The 24,536-nt window shown below is 40.1% G+C and overlaps 1 protein-coding gene across 7 annotated transcripts; it reads left to right on the forward strand.

Annotated features, from left to right (window-relative positions):
• Window positions 1-35: 35 nt before the first annotated feature.
• Window positions 36-23,690, forward strand: ACOX1 (acyl-CoA oxidase 1). 7 transcript variants are annotated; one of them, XM_015098943.3, is made up of 14 exons: window positions 36-255; window positions 549-708; window positions 4,561-4,721; window positions 13,395-13,502; window positions 14,816-14,935; window positions 15,078-15,193; window positions 15,599-15,768; window positions 16,728-16,890; window positions 17,435-17,625; window positions 17,891-18,070; window positions 18,212-18,317; window positions 18,446-18,589; window positions 18,764-18,970; window positions 19,841-23,690. In XM_015098943.3, the coding sequence occupies exons 1-14, from the start codon at window positions 147-149 to the stop codon at window positions 19,886-19,888; spliced, it is 1,983 nt and encodes a 660-aa protein (XP_014954429.3). In that variant the 5' UTR covers window positions 36-146; the 3' UTR covers window positions 19,889-23,690. The 7 variants fall into 7 exon arrangements, with proteins under 7 accessions (XP_014954429.3, XP_014954428.3, XP_060251829.1 ...); XM_015098942.3 differs by lacking the exon at window positions 4,561-4,721 and adding an exon at window positions 10,947-11,107; XM_060395846.1 differs by having other exon boundaries at window positions 18,764-23,690.
• The last annotated feature ends 846 nt before the right edge of the window (window positions 23,691-24,536 follow it).

The raw sequence follows: 24,536 nt of genomic DNA on the forward strand, positions 1-24,536 counted from the left end.
CGGCCGGGGGGCGGGGACTCGCCTTGTACCCGGGTGGCTCTTAGTGCCGGCCCCGCGCAGGAGCTGCGGACTCCTGCTGTCGCCGCTGCCACCTACGCTGCCTCAGCCGTCGCCTCGGCCCCGCGCTGCCTCAGCCGGCCGTCACCATGAATCAAGACCTGCAGAAAGAGCGGGCTGGCGCCAGCTTCATCCCGGAGCTGCTCACGAATGTCCTGGACGGCAGCCCCGAGAACACTCGGCGCCGCCGAGAGATCGGTGAGGGCAGCTGGCCAGGCCTCCTCCCCGCCTTTCCCGAGCAGAGCTGGCGGTTCCCTCCGGGAGGAGTCGGGGGTGTGGGGGCGCTGTAGGGCCTAGGCCACAACCTTTGGCCCAGCTTTGAGGGAGTCGCAGGACCCCCGCACTTCTAGGGGAGGCTGTGGCGGGGGGGAATCGCCCATCGCGAGAGAGGACCTGTGCCCGTGAGTCTGAAACCTGGTGTGATCCCAGAGAGCTTTAATGGAGCCGTGAATTTCTTGTCTTCCTCTTGGTACCCTTTAACTCCCTACCAGAGAACCTCATTCTGAAAGACCCAGACTTCCAACATGAGAACTTGAATTTCCTCAGCCGTAGCCAGCGTTACGAGGTGGCTGTTAAGAAGAGTGCCACCATGGTGGAGAAGATGAGGAAGTTTGGCATCGCAGATCCTGATGAAATCATGTGGTTTAAAAAGTAGGTATGCCTTAAGCTTAAGAGCGAGGGCCTAAGCCTGAACCTTGAATTCGCCATCTGTGGTATCCTTTTTCATAGTGTTTGGCGTTTGAAGACTCAAATTCACATCTTTTCATGTCATTTTAAAGTCCTATGTGTGGACAATGATGTTTACTTTGATATTTAAGCCTTTTAAAGGGCTGACGTTTGTAGAAAGCTTGTGTGAAGATGCTGTAATTTTCTTTCTCAAGAATCATACACATGCGGTCCAGACCTCTCAGTTTTGAGCGATTTAAATGCAGAATGACTTTGCTTCTTCTAAAAAGGAGGCCTGCTAAATTTAGAAGCTGAATTTAGAAGGATGTTTTCTGTTGCAAAGACCAAACATTAAATATTTTGGAGCAGTAACAGATTGTATTTTCATATACTAATGTAGCTCTTGAGTTTAAAGTAATGGAAAATATGAGTGGATGAGGAAGAACTTTAGTCAAGCCTCAGAATGGATATGAAATATTCTGAGAACCCCCAGCTTTGTTGAATCTGGCGAGGGTATTTAAATGGCCCTCCTGTGCATATGAGACGTCATAAAAATATGCCTTGGTCCTACTGCTGAAAGAGTATGTTCTTTTTTCAGACCATCTTTTTGTTGTGTTTTTAGTTAGAAATAAGACACACACTTTTTTTTTGCCTTTATGTAAATATACACTATAATTATATAATGTTAGTATAAGATTCCTTTGATTTGCAGCATTTCTTCTCATTTATTATTGGGCATTTCCTGTTTTAGGTCTCTACATTTTTTAAGAACGCCAATATTTTCATCAATAGAGAGTAAATGATTTGGATGGTACAAATTTAAGAGTCAAGAAAAATGAAACAATGAAATATGTTGCAGGCTCTGTCTTTATGTTGCAATAGGCATTCCTCCCTTATACAGCTGCCAACTGATATATTTGGCATCTATTTTTGAGTTTGACCTGGTTATTCTTGTCAAGAGGAAATTTACTCCCGATCACACTCAGAACTTCTTTCCATTTTAGTTATAAAAATACAGTTAATTTGGTAGTCCAGTCAGAGTACTTAACTAACTTCCAAATGCTCTTTTTTTATTTTTTAAAGTTTGTAACTTGTGGCTGTGAGGATATCGAGGTGGAGTAACTCCTAGAAAATTGTTTCTGATTTACCTGAATTGAGTTTGTGAACTTGTAAAATTAGTAAAATTTGATTTTTCCTTAAAACGAGGTTTGTTTTGTTTTACTTTTAAATGGCTGCTTCTGTGTGTTTCAGAGTTAGTTAGATTTCATAATCTGTGGTGGTGCATAATGTGTAAATAGACTCCAGTGAAGTCACAGTGACATAGAACACAGTCCTTTATGTGAGTTAAAAATCAGGTGACACCAGCCAGTTTTTTTGGTTTTTGGTTTTTTTTTCTGTAATGTATTTTATGACTCAGACCTCACTGTTTGGGAAAAAGACAAAATACAACCTGTGGCAGGCCCTTTGACATCCTTTCAGTATTTCTGGGATATGACAGGAAGATCAATGTTTGTTAGAGAATGTTTCATTAGTCTTGGCAATTACTGAACACCATCGATTGTTACTCGCACCTGTGTTTTATGTATCACTAACAAACTTAACTGTGACGTACCATTAACTGTCAGATTCATTGGATGTCTTAAACGCTAAAATTGGCTTTGGGGAGAGGGATGCTATGATGAATGAAATATAGTAATATTTCTCTTTCTAGGGATTTGGGACATTTACTGGTCTCTTATATCCAATTTTCCTGTCACAAAATGAAACATGAGAATATTTTGAAACTGACTAAAATATTAGTAAAGTACTTTGAGTTTTCTCAACTCAAGCAGTAGAAGAATTTTTCTCTCCTTGAGAAAGTAAGACTTTGCTGTTTGGGGAATATACAAACTCCTTTCCTGATCTCCTTTTCTGAAATTTTGTCTTTTAACTATACTGTTTGCTATGCAAAAACTAAAGTATTTTTAAAGTAACAAAATTCCAATGTGAACCAGTCGAGATTTTTTTTTTTTTAATCCTTCTTAGGTTTTTAAAGCTAGTTCCTTGAAAAGCGTCTTCAGGGAGAATTAAACAAAACTTACAACAAGTGCTCAGATATTTTTCTTTAGTTAATTTCAAGAGGCCTCAAAAAAAAATCTCAAAAACATAAGTATTTGATAGTCTTTATTTTGTATCACATATTTTTTCCCTCTCAGTTTCTAGAATTAAGTATTTTGTGTCAACATCAGCACTTTACCAACCCAGAGCCTCCTCTCATTTCCCATAAGGGAATGGCTGTGTCTTGTATTGCTACTGTTTTTAGCAACTAAATTACTGCTTTTATTACTCAGAAAGTCTTGCAGGTTCATTTCCTCCTTCAATGAAAGTGAGGTCACTCAGTCGTGTCCGACTCTTTGCAACCCCATGGACTGTAGCCTACCACGCTCCTCCGTCCATGGGATTTTCCAGGCAAGAGTACTGGAGTGGGTTGCAATTTCCTTCTCCAGAGGATTTTCCTGACCCAGGGATTGAACCTGGGTCTTCCACATTGCGGGCAGACGCTTTACCGTCTGAGCCACCAGGGAAGTCATAAAGCATGGCTATTAGGGAGTGCTGTGGTGCTCTTGCCTTTGAGAGGCCGGTTTTTACATTTACCTCCACATTATCCCACCTTAGTGAGATGGGTATGTTTTTTGCAAAACGTCTTCTCTCTCTAGAACAGCTTCTGTGAGAGTTACCTAGAAACTCACTCGCCTCTTCTGTTCCTCCACTTCCTTTGCCTTCTTTGTCTCCTTGCAGTCTAAATTAACATTTAGTATTTGTGTGAAAATCAGAGAACCTCAGGGTTAAAAAGCATTTTTGATGTTGGCTAGTCCAGGCACTCCTTGAATGTTTGAATCTGTCCTCAGCACCCCTAAAAGGTGGTGGTATGGTTTTAGGGCCTCCCCAAAAGTAAGTTGGCAGCCTAACCCCTCTTTCTCTTGAATTTATGCTCTGCTTGTTCTACAAGCCAGGACAGGGTGGTTACACTGCTTTCTGTCCATCCCTTGAAACATCATGAGGGTCAGTTAGATGATACTTTGTACCTTAAACTGTTTATATAGATAGAGCTGACAGAATAGACCCCTATAAAATCTCTATCTTGGCATAGCTGAGGCTGACTAGTGTATATAACTTGTATTGACTACTTCACAGATTCTTTTAGGGGAAAATCAATAAAGACTGAATTTCATTAAAATTAGAATTCCCTTAATCTGGACTAATTTTCAGAGACCCTTTGTGATTTTTAACATATTCGCATTACCTGCTTTACCCATCTATAACCTCTGAAGATGTTTATAGATTTGTGCTTTGGCCCCAGAATGTATACATACTATCCTGGACATTTGCTTTCGTTACTAGGGGAAAATAGTTTAAATTATTCTTCTTTAGGACATTTTGTTAACAGCTCAGCAAATGTAAATGTTCTATGGAGTTTCTTTTGATTTTCAAGACAAGTGAAGCCTAAAAATAAAGCAAAAACACACGCTCATGTTCCAAGAAATCAAACCAACAAATAACACCAACAGAATAATAAACAAAAGAGGTCTGAGGCTGAAACATGGGTAGAATTTGCTTCCTGGATTAAATGTGAAATTCAGAATCCTGGCCCTGAAATGACTAGGGGGAGAAGAGAAACCACTAGATTCTGCCTTTGGCTTTTTAGATAGCATATGATAAGTTTGAGTCTCAATTTCATAAGAAAGGGGTTTAAATTTGTCTGACCTTCATCCTCAGGGCCAAACGTGTCTGGCGAGAATGGTGGTAGAATGCAGTTTCTAGAATAAGGCTGAGAACCTTTTCTTTTCTCTCCTGTAGACTACATATGGTCAATTTTGTGGAACCTGTGGGCCTCAATTACTCCATGTTTATTCCTACCTTGCTGAATCAGGGCACCACTGCTCAGCAAGAGAAATGGCTGCATTCATCCAAAGGACTCGAGATAATTGGCACCTACGCCCAGACGGAAATGGGCCACGGTTAGTCCACATTTGAGGGTCAGTGGGTAGCCCAGTCAGGTCTTCAGTTAACAAATGACTCTGGGCATTTGACTTTTTTTTCCTTCCTGCTACACGTTTGGAATTTTATTATTAAATTGATAAATCTTAAAATTCAAACTGTTTCCTCATAGTTTATTTCCCCATAAACTGGTCCAAGATTCTGGCCTGAAAGATGTATCACTGTTATTTTTTACCATTGCTGTGTACACCCAATTAAAATGGGTATCGAGCAGTTTGGAAAGGTGGGGTTGAAAATATGGCAAATTGCTCCATTGTGTGGGTGTCCGATTTAAAAGACCTAGTTGGAAATTCTTAAGAGGCTTCACGCCTCAGCAACATGTGAAAGATGCTTTGCTTTAATGAAGTTAAAAATGTGGATTTTTAATGAGACAGGGTTAAAGTGGTGAAGGCTGCTAGGGGGTTTGGGAAAAAGTCCATGATGGTCTTCATTTCGTTTCTTTTCATTTGTTTTTCTGTACCTGCCCATGGACTTTGAATTCTTGGTTAAATTGTTCTGAAAACCTTTAAAAAAGTTTTTGTTTGGTCTTGTGAAACAAGTTTGTTTTCATAGACAAGGCCACAGATGAGCTTAAGGGTCTTGAGTTTGAGCTGCCCAATGTCATTCCTAATTATCAAAATGTTTCCCTCATGTAAATAAAAGAAAGCAAAGAAAAGGGAGGAAGAATGGAGGCAGATATCAGGGACATTCCTCTTTTGTGTTTGATTTGGTGCTTTTTGGCTTGTGAATTGGTTTAAGTAAATGTCCTTTCTCATAATGCCTGTGGGCACTGCAGATCCTGGTCATGGGACAATTTTATGAACACCCTACCAGGTACCCCAGGATGGTTAGCACTGAGATGACAGCCCTGAGGGAAGATATCCTAAGGGAAGAAAGATCACATTCCTAGAGTGTTCCTCTCTTGGAGTGTGTGTGGGTGTTTTGTAATCTTGAAATAGCTTTGTGGTACAGAATCCTTTTTTGTTTGTTTGTTTTCAAATTCATCACTGAATCTATTTAAGAGGCATACTGTTCACCGGAGACATTAGATGTAAACTGTTGTGAAACTAAATGAGTCTGATCTGTTTATCTCTTGTTGGTCTGTCTTATCCTTCTGCCTCTGTTTATGAAGTATATTTCCCGTGTATATTTGAAAGAAGAGAGGAAGAATTGAAGACTTAAACTTCATTGGTTTGAGGAGCGCCGAGGGTTGGATTAAGGTCCTGTGTTGCTCTGGGCAAGATTGTATTTGTTAGTCTTCTTTCTCTTCTTCCTTCTAGTTTCCAAATGTTTTCTGGTGTTTGAAACCAACTTTGTCTTGATCTCTATGGTTTATTAGAGAACAGAGTTTTAAAATTAGGTCTTGTTTCTTGCTGCAACTTTGTCAGTTCATATTAGTTGTGCTTTGCTGAGTGCTGTTCTTTTCCTAAAAAGCCAGTCTGTTGGCTAATTAATATCCTGTAAGAGTATAATCTTAGAGAGAATATATAAAAAGTACTTCAGCATCAGCGGGATTGGAAATAGAGCAACTTGTACAGGATGATTTGACTACTTAAATTCTGAGACTTTGGAACATTGGTCAACAGTGATTATCTCACGTTCTTACAGAATTAGCTGTAACTTCCAGTTTGGGATTCTTTCGCTTCTAGGAAGCCTCTGAGAAGTGAAGAAAGTAAAAGTGCTCAGTCTTATTCCAGGATCCTCAAGAATCTTAAAATTCAACCATCTGCAGAAAGTCTAGCTCACCAGTGTTCCTCTTCCCTCCTTTAAAGACACTTCTGTCTGTATGGGCACACAAACCCAACACATACTGGGTCTGTGGATCTGTGAGCCCTAATCAAAGGCGGAATCCTGGACCAAGGAGGTTGCATTGTCTCCCCGGGACTGCTTTGTTAAAGAGACTATCTGGGACATGGTCTAGGGTTAGTTATCTCCTGACCATATGTCTCTCCAGGTCACAAAGCAGATAGTGTCTTGGTCGTCACGGTTATTTGATCATTTCAAGTTCTGGCCACTTCATAGGGATTCTTCTTGCCTTTTCTGTTATTATAATTATTCAGGAAAATAGAGCTTCTGTAGTACATGCTTATCATCCTTGAAGATGCAGCAGTATCTTTGCAGATTCCCATCTCTAATACTAAACTGTGAAAATATTCTTCCTTTGAAGCTTGAAAAATAGGTCATGCACTTGATCTTGTAAGTCCCTAATCTTCTTCTTCCTGGATCTCACTGCTCTGTCTCTCCAAAAGCCTCGGATCCTCTTTTTTCCCTTTTTTTTCCATTCTCTTCCCTGTTGGCCTTCCCATGAGACTTGCTCCCTGGATATTCTAATTTCCCCACTGTTAGTAATAACAATATAAATGTCTACAAAAGCTGTGTTCTTTCTGTTATGCCTTTGGAATATCTTTCTCAGAGATGAATGACTACATTTGAAGAGAATGAGTACTTTATAGGTTTTGTTGCATAAGACATGGAATAGGTTTTGATGTATTTAGTGTACTCGTGTCTCCTTTGTCCCATCAACATGGTCGCTTTGGGTTTTTTGCTACTTTTGTATCTATTTAAGAATTAAAGTTTTCATTTACCAATGCTGATGAGCTTGGATATTACTCTGCATTTCATATGTATGAACTGGCATTTTCTCCTTTGAGTATTGGATACATAGAATCTGCATGTTGATCTTAGAAAATTATATTGTTTCTATTGGCTCTGTTTAATTAAATATTTTGGCCTCAGTGCATCTGTCTCTGACTAGGTATAAGTTTTCTTCTCATATCTTGGGTAATTAGCTTCTGTTTTATTCCCATTTTTGTTTGTTGCATTCGTGCTTAATGTTTTCACTTGTGTATGATACAGAGTGATCAGTCTCACATACAGTATTTATGTTTGTTAACTAATAGCTCTTTCACTTTATTATGTTCTTTCTAGTTTATCTTAGAGTTTTGTAATAGTTTCAGTTTATTTATGGAACTTTAAATATATTACATTAATTTGTTTCTTTCTGTTTTCTCTAACATCATAAGCTTTGGCTCATTGTTGTTTTAAAGATATTTAAAAATCTGATAGGATAAGCCTACTATTGTTATAGCCTATGTTTCAAGATATTTGTATTTAGTGTTCTTGCATACTTATTCTTTTTGATAAACTCTGATCTCAATTTATCAAGTTCTAAAACGTATTCTATAGGAATTTAAAACGTGTTACATTAAATCCCAGTATTTTCTTGGGAACTATTAATTTTCCTTCGTACTCTGAGCTAGGAATTAGCGATTTCTTTTCTGTTACTCGGATCTTTCATTCATCCTAGTAGGTATTTATGTGTTTTCATAATTAAATCTTTAATAGTCTGAGCTAACTTATTTAAAATTTAAAAATATTTTGTTGCTGTTATAAATCACCTTTCTCTTTAATGGGATTTCTATTTGAATGATTCTAATGGATAAGAATGAATGATTTTTTAAAGCCTATAGCTTTTCTAAATGAATTTATGATTGATGGTGTTTTGTTGTTGATTTCCTAGGATTATAATCATGTTGTCCACTGAATTGCTATTTTGATTTCTTCCTTTCTCAATATGTTGTTAATCTAATCATTCATCCTCACTACTGGCCAGCCTTCCCAGCCCTGTATCATGTAGGAGATACGGGGAAAGCCTTTTGGTGTTAACGCTTTTGAAAGAATTGACTGCAGCTCCTTACCAAGTAAAATGTTGGTGCTTTGCAATTATAAAGTAAATTAATTTAAAATAATTTATGATCTTTATCATGCAAATATCAATACTTGATTTAAATAAAAAACTATCCAGGTAACTTTGTCCTTGTAACGTTTCTACATTTCCTCTGCTTCTGAATAATCCTTACCCTAGTTACAAGAGACATTTTACTCCTGGAAACAGCTTTCAGCTTCAGAACAGTTTGTGATGATAATAGTCTTCCCCTTGCGCTTCTCAGTGTGCTCTGCGGTAACCCTTGGTGTTGGCATTATTCTCTGATACACACCCGCCCATGATGAGTCTGAAGGGCACCTCAGAGCGACCTCTCCTTCACCAGGAATTGGTCTGGTTTCTAGCCAACTCAGCACTGAGAGTGGTTGGCTTTAGGCCACAACATTTGACCGTAGTTCAGAGTTCTCTTCTTACAGCTCCTGCTGCTGCTACTAAGTTGCTTCAGTCGTGTCCGACTCTGTGCGACCCCATAGACGGCAGCCCACCAGGCTCCCCCATCCCTGGGATCTTCTGGGCAAGAATACTGGAGTGGGTTGCCATTTCCTTCTCTAATGCGTGAAAGTGAAGTTGCTCAGTCATATCCGACTCCTAGCGACCCCATGGACTGCAGCCCGCCAGGCTCCTCTGTCCATGGGATTCACCAGGCAAGAGTACTGGAGTGGGTTGCCATCGCCTTCTCCTAGGCACACTTTAATTTTTCTTCCTGCACACCATTCCTTTAAAAACAGGACAGTTGACATTTCTGTTTGTGAGTGAAAGGTACTCTCTCTTCTCAGGAATGTTGTTTTTCCAAGTATTTTCACTATTTATTTAAAAAAAAAAACAAAAACTTTTTATTTTGAAATGACTACAGATTCATAGGAAGTTGCAAAAATAGCCCAGAGACATCCCATGGACCTTTTCACTCAGTTGCCACCAGTGGTAATATCTTATAGGATTTCCAGTTTGACGCTTCCAAATCTTAACTGATTTGGCAGGTCTTTCTAATGTCCCCACCGTCATCCTCAGCTCAGATTGCACTAGAAGACATGATTAGGCTACGAGATTTTTGTCCTTGTTTTGCCATGATCTTTTTCTTTTGGTTGTGCTTTGAGGCCTGTGGGGTCTTTAATTTCCCAACTAGGAATGAACCTGTCCCCTTACTCTCATTGGAAGCTTGGAGTCCTAACCACTGGACCACCAGGGAAGTCCTGCCATTATCTTTCTGACCTGAAAACACTTAATTCATCTCAGCTTTAATTTCTTTGTAAAATGAGGAAGTTATTCGTGCATCATTTGATTTCCATGTGATGGTTAGCTGAAAGCTCAGCTTACCCCAACCCTTGTGGAAAGGCATCACAGATCAGCCCTCACCTAGCACCCTCCCCCTGATTATTTCCTTCTTCAAGTGGAACAAATGGAGAAGTTTTGAAACTGTTCAGGCTCATTTCTAAGATAAAGAACATAGTAAGAGCAATATAGAATTGATTAATTTAGAGCTGGAATTTAGATAAAAATGCCAGAAATGGCAACCCACTCCAGTACTCTTGCCTGGAAAATCCCAGGGATGGGGGAGCCTGGTGAGTTGCCGTCTATGGGGTCTCACAGAGTTGGACACGACTGAAGCGACTTAGCAGCAGCAGCAGCATGCAACATTACAAAGCTGTATAACACTATTTCCTATTAGAAATAAATTCACATAAAAGTCTAGGGGACTTGCAAATTTTAAGTGGAAAGAATGACTTTAGAAATTGGATTTTAAATGACAGTTAACATGTTTTTTCTTATTTTGTTTGATTGTAATGGAGCACTTGTTATGCATGAATCTGTTATTTGTGAATATCATGATCTTCACTAAAAATTGCATGTCTATTTATATCTGAAATTAATTACTGGAGTGAAGAGCACCGTCAGTTTTTGTATTAAATTGTTTCAATAGCATGTGGCTGGATATTTTAATCAATCCGAATGAAATGACCAAAATTATGTGAAGAATGTGGATTAATGGTGGATGTTTTATAGACAAATAGAAAAGTTTTCCAACCCAGAAACATGATTATTAGATCCTGGAAAAATTTTTTCCAAGAGAACTTCTGTGTTTTCCCATCTCAACTTTTCATTAGAATATATGTCATTGTACAACTTCTCCATTCCATCAAGCCTCTTCAGAATTTTTATTTACCTTAATTGCAAGGCTGTAATCCTTTGCCTTGGTCACATGGTCTTGGCTGCACAGGCTTTGGATCAGTTCCCAATCCCTGCCAAGTTACTTTAGAAATGAGTCACATTAGAAAATACTTCTCACCAATTTAAGAAAAATGAAAGTAAACAAGAATTATAATGTAATACAGAAAGGGGCAGTGCTCCCATCCATGATGAAGTCTACTCAACTAATTCATACTTAACAGAAGGTATTTTTTTTCTCCTTCCCTTGCTGTTTGTTCAAATTGCTGATCTCACACCTGATGACTCTCAAATGCCCATCCTTGGTATTTCTTTGAAGCTTTGTGCATCGAGGGCAGCCTGGGCCTCTGGATCTTCACTTGGGCATGTTCCTGCCCACCTTGCTGCACCAGGCAACCGAGGAACAGCAGGAGCGCTTCTTCATGCCTGCCTGGAACTTGGAGATCATTGGCACTTATGCCCAAACAGAGATGGGTCATGGTACGGTGCATTCAGTCTACCTTCTGGGTTGGGTGGGGCTCTGCAAGCCTAGTGCACGTGGGGCGTCCATCACGTGCCAGCAGTGGCGTCTCCACGTGCTGTGTGAGATCTGTTTAAATGCAGTCTTTCTGCAGCACTCCAGGTTTTCACATGTGTAAGTCTTGGCATAGACAATGCCTTGGTCAGCGGAAATTAAAGCTTATGTTATCAGAGATATACTGATTACTTATTCATGGCTCCCCTTCAGCAAATCAAGAATTAAAGAGTTAGGTCTTACTTACTAAGTGGTTTTTCAGGTTCATTGCTTTTGTACAGAATTTGTATAGAGAGTCTGAACCCATCTCTTTTTCTTCATTACTATGATTCCCTTTGATACTGATACCTTAATGAACTTAAACAGATTCCAGAAGAAATACATGTTAGTAGCATGTGTGCTAAAGGGAAGTGAGTGGCCTATGTAACCAAAATAGGCAGCATTTTTTACCTTGACATTATTTGTGTTGATTCACTAAATTCAGTAGACTTCTAAAGGGGGCTTTGGCCAAAGTTTAGTAAAAAATAAGATAAGTTGTACTTCCAGGTAATTGATTTCACATTCTGTATATACGACCTTTCTTTTTTTCTTTGCATCCCCCACCTGCCTTTCGCTGTGAACTGGATGGGGCTCAAGCTGGTGGCACTTGTTCTGTGTTGGTATTTGTGTTTGAATGGTATCAATGCATCTACTTCTGGCTTCTGGTTTGCCCACTCGGAGGTTTCAGAACAGCTGGTCTAGTGTATATTTGCTCTTTGTTCCTTATTCCTGTAACAGCTTCATCTTAATTTGATTGCTTAAATTAAATTTGACTTTCAGCTTTGATGCTAAATAGTGTTTTACAGGATGTTCCTAAGACACAAAGTGGAATACTATTTGGTTCAGTTGTGCATTTGAAAACGCTCTGTCATTACCTGTTCTATAAAAGTTTCTTCTTTGGTGAAAGGAGTCTCACTGTCTGATTCCTTGATTCCCATCCAGGGGAAGGTTGATCACTCATAAACTGGCCATTTCTGTTATTCAACTTGGAAGTTTCTGAATGTTTTACAATTAATTTTAAGTGGTGAATGAAATCTGGCATTATCAAAGCAATGTAAAAAGTTCTCATCATTGACTTCAGGATAGGGAGAGGGTCACATAGAACATTTTTCTGTAACTTTTTTCAAAGAATTTTGGCGAGTTTGTATTAGAATTCAAGGGCTTGCCTGATAGCTCAGTTGGTAAAGAATCTGCCTGCAATACAGGTAGACCCCAGTTCAATTCCTGGGTCGGGAAGATCTACTGGAGAAGGGATCGGCTACCCACTCCAGTATTCTTGGGCTTCTGTTGTGGCTCAGCTGGTAAAGAATTTGCCTGCAATGCGGGAAACCTGGGTTTGATCCCTCCTAGAGAAGGGCAAGGCTACCCACTCCAGTATTCTGGCCTGGAGAATTCCATGGACTGTATAGTCCATGGGGTCGCAGAGTCGGACCCGACTGAGCGACTTTCAGTTTTTCATTAGAGTTTAAAACACAAATCCCTGTCCATCTCCAATAAACATGAAAGTGGTAAACCAGTCAGGATTAAGTGAAAGCCTAGTGTTGGAAGCCTACAGGGTGAACTTGGACCTTATTGTTGGACTTTTAGAAATTTTTAAAAAGTCACCATTACAGGTCTTCTTTTCCTCAAAATGGTTATAACTTTTAAAGTTTTAAAGCTTATTTTCCTTTCTAGCATTCATTCTGAAATAAATTCTCAGTTTACAAGAACTGTAGCTGCAATCTCTTCCTGTCCCGTGTTATCTCATTCTTTGTTATAATACAGAATTCCAGAATGTTGAATTGGTGTGGTAGACACAATACGAATGAGTTGAAACTGGCACACTGACAACTTAGAGATGCTTTTAAAAGGGCAGTTAACTTCCCTGTTAAAGTCATAGCCTGTGATCTCAGGCAACTATGATTCTTATCTGTCTTTACATTTTGTTTTGGTTGATGTAAATAAATGTTCCCTATCCACTGCTGTGCAGCAAATAAAATACAGAAATGAAACATACTTGATGTTTATATTTTCAGCTTAATATGAACTATCTGATTTAAGCATGGGAAATTCAGGATCTTGGTTATCAACCGTTTGTAGCTCATCTACAGATTTTTTATTGTTAGATGTTGTTACTCTCTGAGATGCTAGCGCTTTAAAGGAACTGGACAGGTTTTACCCTGTACCTGTTTTTTCCCATATTCTATCTGAAGTAGGTAAAATTCATTTCCTTAGGAACTCATCTTCGAGGCTTGGAAACCACAGCCACTTATGACCCTGAAACCCAGGAGTTCATTCTCAACAGTCCTACTGTGACCTCCATCAAGTGGTGGCCTGGTGGACGTAAGTGAATTTTTTAAATAGTAACTGGATGTTTTGAAGACATTAGAACATTGTGTTTAGAATGTAGAGCGTCTATGAGAATATAATTTTGAAATATAGAAAGAACTCTTAGGGCTTAAACTATGCTGAGCTTTTCACATTCTCTTGTGTTACCTGTTATAGATATTTAAACACTTGTAAAGTGCAGAGGACAGCTGTCAATTTTGCTGCTTTTCATAGATTTTTATCTAAGCATTCCCATGTGTTAGCATAATTTCCACAATCATCATTAAAGTAATTAAGTATTCCCAGTTTGGTTAGTCATTTATGTATTGAAAAGTATTTGAGGGACTTCCCTAGTGGTTCAATGGCTAAGACTATACCCTCCCAGTGCAGAGGGCCTGGGTGCAATCCCTGATCAGGGAAATAGATCCCACATGCTTCAACTAAAGATCTCCGTATGCTGTAACTAAGACTTGGCACAGCCAAATAAATAATCAAACAGAAATAGAAATGAGTATTTTTTTTAAAAGAAAAGTATTTTAGTTTTTAAATTTTTGTTATAATAGCTTTGATGTGAAATTTATTTAATATTGTCTTCTATTCTGAGTTATTGTTTTAGGATACATATATTTCAAATGAAGAATTTTGTTATCCACATTATATATTTTAATATGTGGTATTACATTTTAACAAGGAAAAAAACTAGCATGCAATAAAAGGGAAATATTTCTGGATGCACTAACCAAAAATCTCTTAAAGCAGCGTATCCTATAGTACAATGGGGTAATCTGCAGTGGTGGAATATTCTCTTATCTTTGCCGTTCAGCGTGGTAGCCACTGGCCACCTGAACACTGGAAATGTAACTAGCTGACAGAGGGACTGAATCTTCTATTTTATTTCATCATAGTTAATTTAAATGTAAATAACCACATGTGGCTAGTAGCTACTGTCTTGGAAAGCCCTGCCTTAAGGGAGAAAAAGGAAGTAATTTAATGTTCTACGATTATCCTAAAAATGTCTTTATATAAATGAATGAAAAATAAGTAGAACAAGTAAAACTATCTTCTTTAAAATGCTATCAAATTAACATGTTGTCTACCCTAAACTTAGATAATATTATATGTCAGTTATATTCCAGTAAAAATACACACACATATATATGTGTGTATTTTTAAAATGAAGGCTTACTTTGCCAAAATTCAATGAATTTTGCTCTTGATGGAATCTTAATCTTATGTTTAACATATGCTTTTCTCTCTTTTGTTTCTGGCTTTTGAAAATGTGAGAACATTTGCTCACTTTTCCTCTCTCGTTCTCTTTTATGTTGTAGTTGGAAAAACTTCAAATCATGCTATCGTACTTGCCCAGCTCATCACTCAGGGGAAATGCTATGGATTACATGCCTTCATTGTACCTATTCGTGAACTTGGGACCCATAAACCTTTACCAGGTTAGGATTATCTAATGTTGAGATGGAAAATTAAACCAGTCACTATCTTCTGCAAAAAGTATAATATGTAACTAAAGAAGAAGAGGGGAGCCAGGAATTCCAGAACATAAACCCCTTGTAACTTTCCTTTCATCTGCGGTAGGTATTACCGTAGGAGACATTGGCCCCAAATTTGGCTATGATGAGATGGATAATGGCTACTTGAAGATGGACAACTATCGTATCCCCAGGGAAAACATGCTGATGAAACATGCCCAGGTACAGTGAGATGGAAAATAGGAGCAGACATGTCAGACATGGGGGTTTCAGTGGCCATTGATAATCATAGGGTTGGGATGGTCTGTTCGTTTAGAAGGTAATAACAGATTTTTTACTTCTGATGATGCTTTTATTGTGACCATGAAATCAGATCAGTTGACAGGTGTGAAGAGCATGTCTTGGTTTGCTAAACCAGTGGGGCTCACACTTTAGCATACATTAGAGTCGCCTGGAAGGCTGGCTAAAACTAGATTACTTAGCCCCCAGAGTTTCTGATTTAGGAGGTCAGGGTGGGGACCGAGCATCAGGTGGTACTGATGCTGCCTTTTTGGGGACCACACTTTGAGAATAAACTGCCACTTGGGTTTAACAGAAGGAAGCATCCATCTCATGTTCTTTTTCCAGGTGAAGCCTGATGGCACATACGTAAAACCCTTGAGTAACAAGCTGACCTACGGGACCATGGTGTTCATCAGGTCCTTCCTCGTGGGAGAATCCGCTCGGTGTCTGTCTAAGGCATGCACCATTGCCATCCGATACAGTGCTGTGAGGCATCAGTCTGAAATCAAGCCAGGGTAAGGGTAAAGTCTGAGATGAGCTCAGTATTAAAGGTCTTGCGTGAACCCCATCCAGATATCAAAATTCCCAAATGTGATGTGAAGAAAGTGCATTTGTTATAAAATTAGCTAGAATGGCAGTGTACTGGGTCTGCTACTTAGAATCTAAACTTCCTTAAGTGGAAAGATGAGAATAAGCACCTAATTATTACTTTTAACTTTCTAAGAGAAATGGTAATATTACTAGAGCTTTATAAGTGAAGTATTCAAAACACTGAAGGTGTGGTGTGAAGGTTCTAATTGCTGCTCATAACTACAAATTGTTTAGTGAAAGTGACATTCCCTGTTGTGTTCCTGGGCATAGTTTGTTCTTATTTCCGCCTACTAATTGGGCATGACTGTGATAAACGTTTTACTCTTAAAGAAGAAATAAAGAAATTGGTAAGAGCAGACTCGTTTTGCATGCTCAGTGGACCTTCTTAAACTTTCAGTATTAAACTTAGTACACTGGGTCTTCTCATATTAGTGGTCAGGATATAGTTTATTCTACCAACTACACCCTTTAACATTGCCTTCCTCCTGTGAAGTTAACGAAGTTTGGTTCTGTATGTTGCCATGAGATACTGTTTTCATAGTCAAACTAGAAAGACTGGAAAGATTAAGAAAAATACAAATGTCAACTAGAAAATCCTGTTCACGTGTTCAACAGGGTGGTTCAGAGTGTGGTCTTCTGTCGCCAAATAGCCTAGATTTAAATCAAGAATCTGCTACTTACTAGCTCTGTGACCCTGGGTAGGTTCTTAACCTCATTCTCCCCATCTGTAAAACAGAGCTAATAAAAATTATCTCATAGGATCTTTGTGAGGATTAGATAAATTAATCTATCAAAAGTGCTTAGTCCAGAATCTGGCACATAGTGAGCTCTGTATAGGCATTTATTTATTTTTGTTTGTTTTTTCTTTTTTCATATACTTTAGTGAACCAGAACCACAGATTTTGGATTACCAAACCCAGCAATATAAACTTTTTCCCCTCCTGGCCACTGCCTATGCCTTCCAGTTTGTAGGCGCATACATGAAAGAGACCTATCATCGGATTAATGAAGACATCGGCCACGGGGACCTGAGTGAGCTGCCTGAGGTCTGTGTCTGGTCTCTGGCCCTTGTGGGAACCCTTCTTGTTCATACTTCCCTGTGGGATCGTGTGCAGAGAAAATTAAACATTGGGATACCTTGAAAAAAATCCATATTTTTATGGATTTATCCGTATTTTTAAATTTCAGAATTACTGTACTATGTTGGTCCTTTATTGAGCAAAGGAACCTAAGTGGTGCCTTTTTTTGCCACGTAGAACAGTTCAGAAGGGAATGTGGTAATATTACTAGTTTAGGCTAGTTAGATGAGGATGTTTTTCAGTTTACATACATGGCAAGTGATTTTGTTTGGTTTTTGTTGGGTTTTTTTTGGCCACACCAGTCTGCTTGCGGGATCTTAGTTTCCTAATCAGGGATCAAACCAGGCCCCTGGCAATGACAGCACAGAGCCCTAAGCACTGGATGCCAGGCAAGTCCCTGGCAAGTGATTCTGCAAGTGACCCTTTCTGTTAAGTGAGGTTCAGTGTGTCTATTTGGAACGCAGGCTGTCAGCACCGCAGACGTCCTGATGGCCTGTGCTTCCCCCTTCAGCTTCATGCGCTCACCGCCGGGCTGAAGGCTTTCACGTCCTGGACAGCAAACGCAGGTATTGAAGCCTGTCGGATGGCTTGTGGCGGACATGGCTACTCTCACTGCAGTGGACTTCCAAATATTTATGTCAATTTTACCCCAACCTGCACCTTCGAGGGGGAAAACACTGTCATGATGCTGCAGACAGCCAGGTTAGAATCTAATTCATGATTTCTATGCTATGTTCTCAGGAATGTCCGAGTCCTTTCCACTGATACCCGTTCCCGTGTTTTCTCTTCGCATTATGTTTGTTCCTGAAAGATGTCATTTTGCCTTCCATCCTGACCCAGGATGTTTATCTTGTGCTCAGACTAGTATGAAACCCCTGTCACAGAGTTTAAAGTCATTACAAGAGTTCACTTTATTTGTTTCACGGGAAGCATAGTTACTGAAAGCGTGTGCCCTGGTGACTTCTAGGTTCCTGATGAAAAGTTACGACCAGGTGCACTCAGGCAAGTTGGTGTGTGGCATGGTGTCCTACTTGAATGACCTGCCCAGCCAGCGCATCCAGCCACAGCAGGTGGCCGTCTGGCCAACCGCGGTGGATATCAACAGCCCCGACAGCCTGACAGAGGCGTACAAGCTTCGAGCGGCCAGGTGAGCGCACCCACAAGAGCTGGGACCGGCAGCTGCAGGGGCCTCAGGCCCAGGGCCTAGGTGGGAGGCACGAGCATTCACTGTCACCTTCTTGGGCTCCAGTTTTCCAGGTGTTTTTTTTTTTGTTTTTTTTTTAAACAGATTAGTAGAAATTGCTGCTAAAAACCTTCAGACTGAAGTGATTCGCAGAAAAAGCAAGGAGGTAGCGTGGAACCTAGCGTCCATTGACCTTGTTCGGGCAAGTGAGGTCAGTGATGGTTCTCCCCACCCTGCCGCCGGTCCTTCACCACCCCCTCATTTTCTTAGTACAGAAACCTTATCACTGTTGAATTTTTTTCAGAGATTCTTACATTCTGGTGTTTTCCTTATATCTAGGCACATTGCCACTATGTGGCAGTTAAGCTTTTTACGGAAAAAGTCCTCCAGATTCCAGAGAAGTCCATCCAAGCTGTCCTAAGGCGTTTGTGTCTCTTGTATTCTTTGTATGGAATCAGTCAGAATGCAGGGGATTTTCTTCAGGTCAGGATTTTCTAAGTTTAAGTCTCTTTATTTATTTACTTCTTAATTTTTTACGGAAAATAATTTTGGTTTATTTTGTAGTTGTACCTGTGTGTGTGTCTAGATATTCATAAACATCTCTCTGTATACGTACCTTATAACGTCTGTGCTTGCTTGCTCATTTCTTCCCTTCAGGGGAGCATCATGACAGAGTCTCAGATCACCCAGGTGAATGAGCGCATAAAGGAGCTGCTGACTGCGATTCGCCCTGACGCGGTTGCTCTGGTGGATGCATTTGATTTTCAGGATGTGACGCTGGGCTCTGTGCTTGGCCGCTATGATGGAAATGTGTACGAAAACATGTTTGAATGGGCCAAGAAATCCCCACTGAACAAAACAGAGGTAAAAAAAGAAAAGTGTCTTTCACCTTTTGAAGTTATTCATTTAAATACTAAGGCAGGAAAGCCCTCAGAGAATGACCACCTGTGGAAGCGTTGAGAGCTCTCATGACCCCTTCAGACAGTCCCTTTATTGGAGCAGCAGATTCTGAAGGGAACAAGACGTTTCCTATAGAACGTGGGCCTCTACTTTCCTTAACTAACGACAGTTGAAACATTTCACGCGTGCACACACACACAGCACTGCGGTGCGGCTCCCTGTACCCTTGGTCACGTTCCAACCACTGTCTGCCCATGGCCAGTTGCGTCTCACCTGAACCTCCCAACTGAGAATTATTTTGAAGCAAATCCAAGGTATCAGGTAATTTTATTCATAAATATTTCAGTATGTATCTCTGAAAGATAAGGATTCCTTTTTTAAAAAAGCATAACTGCAGTACCGTTCTCACAGCTAAACAAATTAACAGTAATTCTTTCATATCATGAGCTAGCCAGTCAGTGTCCAGATTTTTTCCCCAGTTAGCTCAATTCTCCCCCCATCCCCCTTTGATTTTTTTGAATCAGGATCCAAATAAGGTTCAGATAGTTTTTTGATTAAAAGTACGTTATTTTGGGACTTCCCTGATGGGCCAGTGGTTAAGAATCCACCTTCCAATGCAGGAAACGTGGGTTTGATCTCTGGCTGGGATCCCACATGCCATGGGGCAGCTAGAGAGCCCTCGTGCCACAACTCGAGAAGCCCCTGCACCACAACAAAGAGCCTCTGAGTCACAATAAAGAGCCAGTGCAGCAAAAAAAAAAAAACACACACAAAAACGCTATTTTAAATTGTAAGCTCTTTATCAGTGATGTTTTCTCTCTCCCTTTCCTGCAGGTCCATGAATCCTACAAGCACCTAAAGTCACTGCACTCCAAGCTCTGACATGGCTTGATGATAAGTGCAGTCTGCCCCTGAAAGTAGCTGTTCTCCTTACACCTGTCACACAGACTGCGTGGAATCTTGATCAAATTCAGAAAAGCTGTAGAGCAAGTAGTAAATTGACCCTTTCCTCTTTTTATAAATGAAAAAAGAAAACAGATTTTGCAAATTAAAGGAAAAAACCAGATGTGTTTTACAAGTGCAATTAACACTGAAAGAGACTATTAAGCATTCAGAAAAAGCTTTAAGAAATGCAGTGCGACTTCCATCTGTATTGCTGCTGATACCAGGAGGCCAGGACTTTTGATAATTAGTAAAATTTAACTACTAAGTAGTTAATTATTTTCACATCTTAATTGCTAATCACTGGATATACAAGTGTTTTTAAGCAGAAGTGTTTTTTTAAGCAGGGTAGAACCCTTCCAAGCTTTCTTGCTTGTGTCCTAACACAGCTGCTAGGGTCCCGGCTAGAAAGCAGGAGTGAAGAAGAGAGACTGGGGGAAAGGAAACTAATCAGGAAACCTGTGAGTTCGTGCCTGACACACTGACACCTTTCCTGCCTGCTTGCCCTCCTTTATTGGTGTATTGCTCCTATCTTAAGTGTTCACAGTAGCATCTTTCCAACCCAAAGATTTCTTGAGCACAGGCTCCTGCAGGGTCTCTGCCCTGTGCAATTCGGAACTAAGCTTCCATTGGAGGGTTCCCTAAATTGTCCCTCTAGTAGCACTATAGCTCCCTTTGCCTCAGCTTCTCGGGAAGAGGGAGGCAGCCAAGTCATCTCTACATACAACTTTTGGCAACTAATGAGATCTCCAGATCAGTGGTTGATCTCCCTCTCCTGAGAAAGATGCTAAAGAAAGGAGAAAATTAGTCACAGTTCCTTCTTAGAAGAATAAGGGCGTGGAGAGCTATCAGTTATGGTTACTGTAACTTTGGTGACCATGGTAACTACATTTTCTAGAGCAATCCAGATTTCCTATATTCTGGCACTCTGGCAGAAGCCATTAAAATGCTTGGAGGTTACTGTGTCTGGCCTTGGAAAAATAAAAGCATCACTCATTGCCTCTTATGCCCAGGAAAGTCCTTTGACAAACCATGTGTTCTGATTTTTTAATCAGAAAATATAATCATTGAAACAGTGACTAAAGGATAAATGGAAGCTCCATAGAATGTTTCTTACGGTATATCTGGTTTTATTTTCAGTATGTTTCTAGGAGCTTTATCTGACTTGCTAAATTGTCCTTTCAGCTGAAGTCTAATTTATACAATCATTCTATATTTAAAAGCTAAACATGTATCTCATGATGAATTTTTTCTTCAAATCAATGTAAAACAAATCACTTAATTTTCTTGTTGTTGTTAACTGTATTTGTAACCTCTGTCTCATGAAGCCAGTTGTTCTAGAGTCAGTCTTGAGAATGTAGTATGTTAATCAGGGAAATGTAATTCCCTTCTTGGGACCTTATCTATCACTGGGATGGATAAAATCTATCCCAGTGAAACTAGTAATAGGAGACGTTCAGGTCCAGCAGAAGAAATACTGCCTGTTGACACAAGCCTTAATCTTTCCATCAGGAGAACTAATTGATAATTGTGTTAACATTGAAGTAAAAAAGCACTCTGTAAATCTTGTATGGGTATCTCTTAGGACTAGATCAGATTCTGGGAAATATAGTAAATTCAGATTGCTTAATATTAACCTGTTAAATATAGAATTGTTTCCAGTTAGTGGTTAAAAATCTTATTCACAGAGGGCTAACCCATGGCCAGGACATGAGGGTTTTTGAAATGACACCCACACAATCTAGCTGCATAGGTCTGGGATCTAAGCAGTTTGAAACGTGGTGGGCTCTGCCAGAGCCACCTTCAGTCCAGCATCTTGAGTTTTATTTGAAAGCTAGATCTCATATTGACAGTATTTTTATTAACATTGAAATGTTTTTAACTTATTGACTATAATTAAAGAATAAAGGTACCATAAGACCTCAAGAATTTGTCACTATCAAGATGGAAAGAATGTGCCATGTAAAATTAAACATAAATTTAAATTATGAAGAATTTAAGAAGAAGGAAGGAAGGAGTGAGACCTGCCTGAGCAGATAGCCCTAAACCTGCCATGATGCTGTCTTTGTAGAGTATCTGAGTGCTCTGTCCACACAGGAATACGGGTTTGTTAGTTTCTCATAAGGAAGCAGCAGACCCAGCTTGCTGTCCCTTAGAAGCCAGACTTTGCCACAGATAAGGTTGGTTCTGTTGGGTTCATTTGTGAGCCATTTTCATAAAGAGTACAGATAAATTTCAACCTAATCTCCAAAAGGATGATAAACCTGAGCAGAATTATCGTTTCTATTAGATGATACTGACCTAACCCTTTGAAAGATTCATGAGGTTTTTGCTGTTTGTAATGGATGAAGTTTGCTACATCCTGAAGTATTTGGATTTCTACTTCGTATCTACTCAGTAGACACTGTGGTATACTTCAGTGTTTGGACATAAATGACCTCAAAGCACAGTTGGTCCCAAAGCCTTTGCAGGCCTTCCTGTTCTTGTCTTCAGAACATCATACCACTAAGTAGCAGCTTATTGTCAGAACATTCACTTAATTGCAACATTAACCATGTTCACATACTTTCTGAGAACTCACTGGTTGTAATTTCAGATAACATACACCTGGAGGCATTTAATCATTTGTAACATTGTTATTAGAACTCAATTCTTGGATTTTCTTCAGTGCAAGGCTTTGGTTGTGGGAAATATATTGATTCATGATCCTTGAGTTCTCTAGGGAACAAAAATTCCTCTAATGACTTGCCCAGAGTCCTACCCCTGAGTTCTTTCTGTCCATCTCAGTAAAAAGAAAACTAGATGCAGATGGCCTGTAACACCCACTAACCATTTTGTGTACTGTGCAAGGTATGCCTGGGGTTATAGATTGTCCTCAAGCAGTAGCTGCTGCACCAGCTGGAGAGGAGCCTTGCCAGGAAACTGATGATTCTGCTTGAGGCCAAGAGTCTTCTGTTGAGTCTCCTGACTCATAAGAAGGTTTTCATGGAGAAATGCAGAGATCAGCTAATTGAATATTTATTATTCCATTCCTGGAGGATTAGACCAAGTCACCGTAAATGAATAAAATGTCTTTTCATTTTAAAACACTGGTGGAGTTTTGCTTATAGCTCTCCAAACTCAAATTTTCATTATTATTCCTGTGGTCCATGATAGTAAATATAGAAATATAAGGAAATTTTAGAGTTATCAGATGTTAGCTTTTGTAGACTACAAATTCCTAGGTTTCAGAGAATTTTTTATTTTTATTTTGTATTACATATAAGTGAGCCACTGATTATCTCGAGGAAAATCATGGAACATTGGGAGGGATATTAAGAATTCTGAAGCAAAACAGTTTAACCACGTTACTGTCAACTGTTTCACAGATTAGGTAACAACGTGATTGTCCATCTTCTGCATAATATTCCAACTGATGACTGCTTGTTTGTAAACATTTCCAGTTGCTATGAATTCAAGGAAATTACTTTGGCGCATATAATTTGCTACCTTCTTACCCCTTTAACTGTCGTGGTTTGAGTTTGGTTCCTACCTGATGAAGTGTATTTAGCATGTATTGTTCCGCATGCCTGGCAGAACATGTCAGTGAAGGTGGGAGTACTGGAGGAGGTGCACAGGTCCAAAGACTGAGTCACGGTTAGATAGTGGTGACCCACCAACCTTCGAATAAGCTAAACCACTAACCCCATCTTCCTTTGTAAAATTTAAAAACCCTTAATAAACTCTGTAATCAACACAAAAAGTGTTACTGTCTTTATTAGGTGATGGTGTTGGGTTTCATCCTGGCTTAACAGCTTTGGCTTTCATAATTGAAGGTCACAGCCACTTTCCTAGTCTTTATGGTTTCACGGCCCATCAGTTTTCCACTCTTCACACGTTTCTCACGCCCTCCCCCTTTCCACCAGTGAGCCCTCAAAAGAATGCTGAAAGAACTCTTTTTTTTTTTTTTTTTCCGGCTGTACCTGTGGAGCATGTAGGATCTTACTTCCTAGAGCAGGGATCAAACCTGTGCTCCCTGCTGTGGAAGCGCGGAGTTTAATACTGGGCCACCAGGAAGTTCCTGGAAGAACTTTAAATGTTTGGAGCCTAGGTGGGCTTTCCTTGTGGCTCAGCTGATAAAGAATCCGCCCGCAATGCGAGAGCTGCTGCTGCTGCTAAGTCGCTTCAGTCGTGTCCGACTCTGCGACCCAGAGACGGCAGCCCACCAGGTTCCCCTGTCCCTGGGATTCTCCAGGCAAGAACACTGGAGTGGCTTGCCATTTCCTTCTCCAATGCATGAAAATGAAAAGTGAAAGTGAAGTCGCTCAGTCGTGTCCGACTCTTAGCGACCCCATGGACTGCAGCCTACCAGGCTCCTCCGTCCATGGGATTTTCCAGGCAAGAGTGCTGGAGTGGGGTGCCATTGCCGTCTCCGGCAATGCGGGAGACCTAGGTTCAATCCCTGGTTTGGGAAGATCGCCGGGAGAAGGGAAAGGCTACCCACTCAAATATTCCGGCCTGGAGAATTCACAGTCCATGGGGTCGCAAAGAGTCGGACACAACTGAGCGACTTTCACTTCACTTCACTTTGGAGCCCAGGTAGTGGTAG

This window comes from Ovis aries, chromosome 11, assembly GCF_016772045.2.
Source record: "Ovis aries strain OAR_USU_Benz2616 breed Rambouillet chromosome 11, ARS-UI_Ramb_v3.0, whole genome shotgun sequence".
In the NCBI taxonomy this organism is placed as follows: Eukaryota; Metazoa; Chordata; class Mammalia; order Artiodactyla; family Bovidae; genus Ovis; species Ovis aries.

Excerpts from the sequence above, each read along its gene's own strand:
- ACOX1 (XM_060395846.1), top strand. The coding sequence starts at position 147 with ATGAATCAAGACCTGCAGAAAGAGCGGGCTGGCGCCAGCTTCATCCCG. Across the intron at positions 14,936-15,077 it reads GACCCATAAACCTTTACCAG|GTATTACCGTAGGAGACATT; the intron begins GTTAGGATTATC and ends CATCTGCGGTAG. Across the intron at positions 15,194-15,598 it reads TGCTGATGAAACATGCCCAG|GTGAAGCCTGATGGCACATA; the intron begins GTACAGTGAGAT and ends TTCTTTTTCCAG.